The 10,461-nt window shown below is 31.5% G+C and overlaps 1 protein-coding gene across 1 annotated transcript; it reads right to left on the bottom strand.

Annotated features, from left to right (window-relative positions):
* Positions 1–2,108: 2,108 nt before the first annotated feature.
* On the bottom strand, positions 2,109–9,726 carry LOC137821272 (ADP-ribosylation factor GTPase-activating protein AGD1-like). The gene is made up of 20 exons (XM_068625786.1): positions 9,464–9,726; positions 9,069–9,145; positions 8,308–8,408; positions 7,938–8,008; positions 7,692–7,754; positions 7,302–7,346; positions 7,006–7,071; positions 6,850–6,897; positions 6,669–6,764; positions 6,546–6,587; positions 5,877–6,098; positions 5,416–5,547; positions 5,105–5,329; positions 4,939–5,019; positions 4,433–4,729; positions 4,107–4,255; positions 3,944–4,034; positions 3,338–3,497; positions 3,011–3,248; positions 2,109–2,403 (listed from the first exon to the last, which is right to left on the bottom strand). The coding sequence occupies exons 1-20, from the start codon at positions 9,506–9,508 to the stop codon at positions 2,274–2,276; spliced, it is 2,379 nt and encodes a 792-aa protein (XP_068481887.1). The 5' UTR covers positions 9,509–9,726; the 3' UTR covers positions 2,109–2,273.
* Positions 9,727–10,461: the final 735 nt, after the last annotated feature.

Raw genomic sequence — 10,461 nt, 5'->3', positions numbered from 1 at the left:
TTGTGAACAATTTGCTGTTTTGAGAATAGCGACAACACAAAAAAATGCTGGAAAATTTTTTTGGGGTTGTCCCAACTACAAGGTAAAATTTATTCAATTAGGTTTGAAACAAACTTAAGAATGTTATTTTAAACTTATTCATTGTTCAATTTTATTGTTTTCTTCAAAACAGATTAGAAGTGGCATGGTTCTAGGTTGTAATTTTTTCAAATGGTGCATTGAAGACGTTGCCTATGAAAAAGATGAAATTATTATCATACAACGGAATAAGATATGTCTTCTAGAAAACCGTTTGAAGGTCTCCACAAGAAGGATTCAAATGTTATTACTGGGAATGTCTTTTCTTTTTCTAATTAACATTATTATGTTCTTCATGTAATGACGTTATATTATATATTTTGACACCTACTTAATATTCATGTTATTTTCTAAATTTCTATTTTCTTTTTAAAATAAATTCATTTTGCTATTCATAATAATGAAAATTATTATTAAAATTAATTATATATATATTTGTATATATATAACATAACATAATTTATAACATCATTTATAATATTAAAATTATGTAAATAAATTAACTTAAATAAAAAATAATTCTTAATTAATAAAATGTTAAATAATATAATTATACTTTAATTTTAAATTATAATTAACTAAAATATGAAATAGGATTAATCATTATTTATTCTTTTTTTATATTCAAGGGTAAAATTGTAATCTCACAAACTTTACTATTCAAAATAATTTATAATATTCTTACAACTATCACATCACTCACAATTTTCAATAAACTTTCCTCACACATTCACTCTAACATACCCCAATCCAAACAACCTCAACTTTCTTCACACTTCCACTCCCACTCACCCTCAACTTTCCACTCCCCCACACCCTCTAATCCAAACACACCCTTAGTGCCTGTTTGGATCAGGGGTGCACTGTTCCTGCGGACGGAAATGAAGGTGCACCCCCTGTTTGGATCTGGGGATGAAGGAGGATGAGAGTGCGGAGGAGTGGGTGGGGGAAGGTTCAAGCTTCTTCTCTCAAGTGCAGAGAAACAAGTGAGAGAGGAGAGAAAGCCAAGTAGGATGTCTGCAATTACGCATGTGCCCTCATATTTTTATAAAATATGCTATGAATTAATCACATCTAATTTTGTATCTATTTTTTTAACTATCTATGCGCGTATAATAAATCATAAAAAAATAAGTAAAATTGTAAAAAAGTTTATATATTAATAAAAAAAAGTAACTACATTAATAATATAAATATTAAAATAACAATAATATTTAAAATAAATTTTTTAAATAATGATAATAAATATTAATTAAAATCATTTCAGTTATTTTAATTTTATTTCAAATAAACTGTACACACCCAAAAAAATTAATCATTTATAATAAAAATAAAAATATTAAATATATTTCTAATAAAATAAAAATGCCTATATATATTAATAAAAATAGTATAAAAATTTAGTTAAATTAAATTTTAGAAAATATTTCATATTTTATTATTTAAATATTTTAAAGACAAGAGTAAATTTGTAAATATATATAATTTAAAGAATCATAAATAATATTAAAATTAACTAAATACATTAATTTACATAAGGGTAAATTTGTAATATTACAATTTACACAATTCAAAATAATTCAAAATATCCTTACAACCATCACATCACTCACATATTTCAATAAACTTTCCTCACATATCCATTCTAACATAGCCCAATCCAAACAACCTCAACTTTCTTCACACTTTCTTCACACTTTATTAGACGCATCTTTGGATGCTTATATTAGCATAGGGCTTTAGATACTAATTTTTACAAGATTTAAATATAGTTTTAATCGTCAATAAATTATCGAATTTTATTTTTGGTATATAATAATTTTCTATAAACTTTTGTTAATAAGAAAATTAATTTTGTTTTAATCTTGAAAGTATTTTACATTAGATCGAGAACTAAAAACATTCTCAAGTCTTTCTACTAAGACAATTTTTTGTGTTATGAATTAGAGTATATACGTAACTTACACAATTGGACGTTGTGTATTTTAAGCAAGGTTCAAACTTGAATAAATTTTGCTATAAACAAAACTCATGAAGATAAGACGATATAATAATATAAATGAATAGCTTCGCAAGACAAACACCCTAATTGATATTTTTCATTTCATTTTAGCTTTCTTGTTACATCGAATCATCTATCACTCTCTTCTATCTTTTTATCTCTCCGGTGAAGATTAACACAATGCGTGCATGAATCATTTTTCTAGTGAGTTTTGAGTCGTTTCCTGGTTAAGAGCAAGAGTATTTTTGTCAACATGGTCAGATTCTGGTGCAAGCTTAAAAGGAGTGTTGCCTTCTTTATCTACGGCAAGTGGATTGGCCCCCCTGAAATAATTGGTAACTTCTTTTAGTAAGTTTATCACAGAACTGAAGTTTGCAAGGCACCTTTACAAGTATAAAATTAAAATGTGCGATTCCTCACAGGATAATGATAAAGTTAAAGCATAAACCATATTATTTGGTTGAGATTTCAATTCATCCTTGGCAGTATAGTTCTCTAATCTCAAGTCTGAGATCCTGCATTCTATGGTTACGTCCATAGCTTACCAAAGAAGGGACAGAATGCATTGACACAAAAAGTGACAGAAAGTAATAGAAAGAAGTTGCAATGAGAAAATATGCATGATCTCCTTGTCAATGGTAACTCAACTTTTGAAGACAAATTTTTAAATGGTCAGAAAAGTTTTCATGTGATTTGGCATGTTTATCTCTATCCAATTCCCTTAAATGTTTCCATGCTAAAAGTTTAGTCACATCAGGTGAATTTGGATACAGAGAATTGCTGCTATCTAGTAATTTAATAGAGAATTACTGGCTATTTGAGGACCATTGTGTGAAATTGAACATAGAAGTGTAGTGACTAAAAATATAGTTAGGGTGTAATGTATTTAAAAACAAGTGGGACACTTGAGATGTCTTTTAAAATAATTACCTTGTAATAAGCACTTTTGTAGTTGCATTCTTCCCCATCCTAGTGCAGTAATGTAGTGGTGTCTTTCCTTTAGAATCAATAGCATTTATGTCTGCCCCATACTGTAGGAGTAGCTCTACCATTGCAACATCACAACTTCGGCATGCCAGGTGAAGCACAGTAGAACCATCTGGTATGTCCTCCTCTGGTTGAGTTGTGTTTGGATCATTAGTTGAAGAAGAGATGTTGGAAGAAAAGCCTGCACAACAATGCATTATTATACTAATAGGTCTTTCTGCTTTTTCAATAGGAACAGACTTTTAGCATTATGGAGATAAGAAGACATACCTGCTTCACCACTAAGAGCATTGACATTCACATCAGATTTCACAATGTGTCGGTACACTGCTTTCTTGTCATTGGCTTTGATGCTTTCTGCCAACTGTTGTCCCGTTGAAAGGTGACAGTCGTTGTTCTTTATCCGGCTAACAAAGACTTTTGCATCATACTGCAACAAGAGAAACCATGCATCAAGTTCTCTCTCCCAGACATTCAAGTACTTCAACAGAAGTTTTTAATCAAAAGTTATTTTATGTATGAACATGAAACAACATGAACTTCAAATATTTAAACACAAACATCTAATTTAACACTGGTTAAGAATAACAGTATATTTAATTTTTACTTTTCTTGATTTTATAAATAACAGAACTGCACTTCTTAAACTATCCTTAATATCTATTGAAAATGGTGCTAAAGTTTGATCATTTGAAATTATACTATTTAATAAGATTGAATTAGTTGAAATTTACTTTTGTTTATTATTGAGTCCATAGGAGTAGTTCACAGTAAATACATAAAGTGGAAGAAGAAAAGGATAGATGTTCATTCTCTTAAGAGTATAAAAGGTTCATTAATCTTTCTAGCCAGGAAGTAGCATATAATATTTATTACCTTTGCATGAATGAACCTTTCCTTTAGTGAAATAGGATCATCATGTGATGGTTTTCTTGCATGAAATAACTTTTTCTGTGGCTTGGATGATCTACATTGTAAGGTCGATGTATGTTAGTGAAAGTTTAAAACAGTTAATCCCATCAATCTTAGCAAAACTCACCCATCAGGACTCTCATCTGTTTGTGAAGTACATGATGATGATTGCAACAGTTCCTCCCAAACTGAGTTTGCAAAGTGATTCCCCAGTGACTGAAGCATGCTCAAGACAGCTGAATCCCATACTTTTACATCAAGGGTAAGTGATCTTACCTGTGAAAAAAAATGTTCACTCACCTTATTTTCAAGGATTGAAAACAAAAACCTTTCAAGTTCTATACAGAAAATTCACTAAAAATATTGTCATCAGTTTAAAAACCATTTAAAACATGAACAACTCAGCGTTCATTACTCTAGCATGATCTTGAATACGCAACCTCAATTACTTACTTTTGATACATGTACACCAAGATTCCGGTGGACACCGGAACATTCAATGCATATGAGAATGCCAAGGTTTAAGGATGCCCAGTCTGGATCAGGTTTATCACAATCAGCACATTTGTCATTGCCACTAACTTTTCTAAGAATTTCAATTGGCTTTTCACTTTTTGTACTTTGCTTATTCTTCTTCAAGTCTTCGGAAGACATAGAATCCCCACTCAATGCTTGATCCTCATCTGGACAACCTTTTAACAAAAGAAGCTTGTTGGCAGACTGACCGTTATCATTTTCTGACACATCTGACTGTCACACAATCACGATTAATACAGGCATCAGTGAAGTGCATAGACCTTAATGAAAAGTATTAAATAACTAAACTAGTGAGATGATTCCTAAACTATTTGAAAGTTCTCATTGTTTAATTTCTATCTATTCTCATAGTTATAGTCAATATATGTGTGTGATTGAATGACTGTGTAAACAGAAGGCAAAAGAAAAGAAACATGATGTACCAGTGTCTGTGCACTCAATAAGGAGGCAATCACACCAGTTATCTTTTCCATCCAATCCATCTGATCCAGAGCATTTTCTGCCTGCATTATGTTCACCTTAATGAGAAGACAGAGGAATAATGATAAAATGAAAAATTACAGGAGAATAAATGTTTGGAATGCATACCTGCAATGTGTAACTCTTTGACGGTGAAATAATCCTGAAGCAGAACCTTAAACCTGACTGTTCAGCATCAGACTTGATTGTTGATGTGAGCAGGTTCACTGTGTGACGTGCTACAGATTTTTCATCAGGCATAACTCCATGGTAATGTGAAGAAAGCAGGCGACTCAAAATTCCAGCACTATTATCAGTGGCACAATTTTTGTGTACCAATGACGGATTGCTACTCTGATTAAGATCATGAATTTAAAATCAGCATTATCACCCAGCTAGTTAGAGCGTATGCTAATACTTGGTTTTAGTTGGATACTTACATGTAATCCATTCCATGGTTTACGAAAGTAGTAAAGCATTCCACGACTATCAAGAACAAAGAACCTTCTCTTCCAATCACCCCTCAAATTTGAGGATCGTTTAGAGAGATATCCTTGCCGAATGATTTGAATCTAAAAGTAGTGCAGAAGGAGAGATCAGTAAATGGGATTCAGAATTGAAAACTATATAAATCTGTCTACAACTTATAATTACTACCTTCACATCTAGTATGTGGAACCAAAATATCAAGAATATGATTTGGACAAACTTCTTCAGAAGTATTATTAAAAGAGAGCAAATTAAGAAGAAAAAATGAAATAAGCCTCTTCATTAAATAAAATTATCTTTAGTACAAGTTATAAACTAATTTTAACACATGAAAAAAAATTGTTCAATTTTTTTTGTTTTAGTAGTACTTATGGATAAAGAGTGAGACATTATCATGTCCTTAGATAGATACCTTTCCATTTTCAGCAGACTCTGTTACAGCATCTGCCACTTTATTTGATATCCTTGAAAAAGGCTGCACTGGATTCCCATCTCTACCTGGAGAAATGTAAGGGCCATTCAAGGACAACATACTTTCATGATGAACATGTTTTTTGTACTCCAGCATTCTTTCACAAAGACTAATCTGCTCCTCATTGTAACTTTCTCTTGCCTTTTGTGTATAAGCCAAAACCTGAAAATGTCAGATAAATATTCCATTCAGAATAAGTCAGGAATGCTAATAATATTTTCAAATCCACAATTCTGCTCAACATGCCACTGTAAGTTTTGAGGAAGTACACTATAATGAGCATTTTGAATGTATTTTACTAGCCTTAGGGATATAATCAAAAGAACGTTACCTACATGCTTGGTTTCATATTAAATCATCTAAAATTATGTTGAAACACCAGGTAATGTGATTTTAGATATATATATCTATATATTTGGTTTTACCTTGAAAAGTGATTCTTTTTTAAGTTTAAGATTGAGTTAAAGTTGAAGCAACTCTAGGTAGATTTTATGCTAGATAAAAAGATTTATACTACATTTAGAATAAAAAAAATCTAAACACAAATCACTTAAAAAAGCACGTTTCCTAAAGTTGCAAGTAAAATAAGTTAGGAGTAAATAGAGAAACCTCGATAATGAAAGGCTCGAGCTCATGTAATAGCTGATATCCCTGCAAAAGGGAAATAGATTTTAGAAACTTCAACAAGTGCAATATTTCATACTGACAATGACACATAAAACTGTCATATACCTGTCGATAATATCGAAGATGAGCATCCATAACTCCAGTGACAGCCTCCAAAAACTCAAACCTCTTCTTGGCCTCAACATTGTGAAGAGCACTGACCTAGAATACAAGATGAAATGTGTTAAGAACTAAGTTTATTAATTCCATAATATTCAAAAGCAGCGTTCTTGTCAACTAAGATTACCAGATTGAAACGAGATTCCTCAAATGAGCATCTTGCATTGTGCAATTCCTGGAATGTCTCTCTACCAAATTAGATTGAAAAAGTCATGGTAACCCATGACAAGCTAAGACAATATTCATGAACCAAAATGCCAAAAGAAAAAACTACATGACCCACCTCTTCTACGACAGTGGCAATATCAATCCTAGTGCTTTTTCTCAGAGACATAAACTTCTCACGTGCCTGTTGCATAAAATCAACGTTGTATTTGTGTCATGGTCGAGAGTCAGGTCAATTAACTTTCAACAGATTGTGTTATCTAATTTGTTTATAAAAAGCCCTGAATTTCTTCTTCACATGAAACAAATTGTATTGATCATGGCATGACTTATACATTCAGTAGAAGGGTAGTGAAAATGTGGAAGCAGAAACCACTATACTGTGCAACTTTTTATAAAACTATTTAGAAGCACCTGATCATATACAAGGGAAGCTTTCTCAAAACGCCTTCGAGCTTCCTGCAAGCATCAGATAAAGCATCAAGGATGAAAAAGAAATTACAAGTCATTTGAAGGCAAAAATTGTTTTGCTGAATATAAGAAAATAAACTCTCAGGAACATTATCCTTTTTGAAGGTGTCATCAAATTTTAAAACTGAATTCCATCATCAGGGGTAGCTTTTAATACACTGTTCATTGTCTTAAGTTTTAACTGATAGTCCTGTAATGAAGTTATTTCATCACAGTCACCATTTCATTTCTTTCAAGTTATTAATTTTTCTTAGTGAACCAATAAAATATCAACATTCTCCACACTAATAATCATCTTTAAAAATCTGAAAATTTCTTCTACTCAATATGTACCTTGACATCTAGGATATCCACGTTTAGCATGTTCAGTAACCGGTCATTTAGCATGTGCTCCCCCTAAGAAGCCACATTAAGTAGATCAGTTTAGCAATCACAGTTATAACACAACTCTTTCTGTACTATGAAATCTTAAAAAAAGGGATTTTTTCAACTACAGTATCTAGTCTGATCCAATTTAAAAAGATGCATAAATAGAACATATGTACTGGAAAACCACAAGTTTCTCCTCTGGTCTGTTACCTGTGACCGAAGAACTTCCTTATATGTACTGATTTCTCTCAATGCAATAGAAAATTTGGTCATAACTGGTCCTGATATATAATACCAACACCAAATTAGTTTATCAAAGTTGTAGGAAATAAAATATTTTGTCATTGAATATTCAAAGAAAGCATAATATAAAACATATCATGCTCAGAAAATGACTAGTTAAGCTCAATCTAAAATTTTCATCTCAGCTCAGGGCCAGTTTATAATTCAAGAAATAACATCAAAAGACACTAATTAACATAAGCAGCAAGCATATATTTACGACAAAGAATGAAAATAATTTGGGTTTACTTAGATTTTTTTGGTTATAAGAAAAAGCAACAGGAGGAAAGAGACTTACCTCCCAAAGTCACAAATAGAGGATCATTATGCCCTCCTCCAAAACTTTCAAGGGCACTTGCAAATGCAATATCTCCATCATATGCATCTCCAAGCCCTTCCCTATTTGTCATAAATATAAAGTAATTACATAACACAAAATTTCTTATAATTATAAAATACTGATCATTAAACTAATTCCTTAAACTAATTTATACAAGTGCACATAGAAGGTTTCTGAAATTATATATCGCTAGAATGAAATGATTAAATAGAGATTAATTTTAAATATAAAAAATACATTATATTAATTAAATTAGATTTTTTTTAAAGACAAAAAAATTTATTGAAAATTATTGATATATAAAGTAAATTCTTAACATTTTAGTAACTAATTATGTACCAATTTAATATTATTTATTAATAATAAAAACTATTTTATATACTAATTTTTTTATTTTTTATTTTTAAAATTAGTATAATAATTTTCTTAATATATATTGAGAACTACTTTGCTGTTTGAAACTTGAGGATTCACCAAATTCCTTCCAGATTTAAAGTTGGAACAATATAAAAGAGGAGAGTAGATATAGAGAGGTTTTGGTATTTCTTCTATTTATATTGAAGTATCAAGTATGTGCTTTCTTAGGAGAGAAACGAGGGTATAATTGTCTTATACAATTCAATTAGTAACACGACATACACAAGGCTAGGGAGAAAACACAGTATCTAAAGTGTAGAAAATTAAAAAAGTTAACAAAAACAATGGCATGGAAAACCCACGTGTACTTTCGAGATCCTTTGTAGAACTTGAAACATCTCGAGCGTAAGGATTCTGAACTCTCTTCCATGCACTGAAGCTGCATATATCCACACACATTCATGATTCATAATTAAGCAACCCATTAATTCATTTGAAGCACATGCAAAATATCATTGTATATAAAAAGGACAACGATATACTGCAAAATATAATTTTTTATATAAAAATCCATGACCCTTCTAAGAATTAACGAATGAAGAAACCATGCAAATAAACAACATTGCGAAACAGGAACATATCAAGATAACACCAATGTTGTTCTTTAATATGTATATTTTATTTTCAAGAGAAATAATGATGAGAATGTTGTGATAGATATTGTAAGGGTGAAAGAAGAAACAGAAGAGAAGGTAACCTGCTGGCGGAACATGGGCGAGTCATTGAGTTTTGAGAAATCCATTTTCCGGAAATGATTTGTTTTGTTGTTGGTGGTCTTCTGTCTTCTTATTTCGTTTTCAGAAAAAGTCCTATTGTAAACGTTGGAGAGAAGAAAGAATGATAAAAAGAAGGGACAGGTATTCGGTTATTTAGTTTTTGTTAAGATTAATGTTATTTAGAGAGCGCATTTGAAGGTTTGAAGCTGTGGTTGCGAATTGCACATCTGTGGCTCCAAATCTCATCTGGCTCTTCTGTTTCTGTCTCTAGTCACACTCACAAACACCTCCTTCTAACTTTGACCATCAATATAGAGGCCATTACACCCTGCCTTTCTCTCTCACATTTCAAAAACAATATGCACAAAATTAGGCTAAATAACCTTTTGCTACTTATTCTCTATGATTATTTTTATTTTTTACTGATTTTTATCTTTATTAAATTTTAAAATTCAATTTTACATATTCATATATTTATATGGTTAACAATAATTACTTCTTTCCTTAAGAAAAGTCAAAAGTATAATTAACAAAATGTACTGGTATGGACCGATCGATACAGTGTCATGACTCAGTCTCTTTGATCGAGCTGACCGACATCCCCCAAGGACGGCCCGTCCGATCGACACATTTAACCATTAACGCTCAAACCAAGGTCAGTGAAGCTAAATTACCATTAAGAACTAGGTAATGCAATCATAAGTGTGATCCATTCCACTAGTCGGACCCAATAAGGTAAGCCCATTAAAATAATATAAATAGCGCACATTCCAAGAAGAAAGGTACACCATTATAGTAGACACCCGAGTGCCGAATACCCTCTTTACTGACTTGAGCGTCGGAGTGCCTTCTGCAGGTACCTCTCCCATTTAACATTCACCCGAGACTGAGAGTCAAAGGAGTAGCGCGAAGACTAGAAGGATCAGAGTGAAACTTTAGCAATCTGCCCGAAGGAAAGAAGAGGACGAAACCTTCAATA

Source organism: Phaseolus vulgaris, chromosome 9, assembly GCF_000499845.2.
Source record: "Phaseolus vulgaris cultivar G19833 chromosome 9, P. vulgaris v2.0, whole genome shotgun sequence".
Lineage (NCBI taxonomy): Eukaryota > Viridiplantae > Streptophyta > Magnoliopsida > Fabales > Fabaceae > Phaseolus > Phaseolus vulgaris.
The sequence above is the reverse complement of the archived record's forward strand: the minus strand, read 5'-3'. Positions and strand labels throughout refer to the sequence as shown.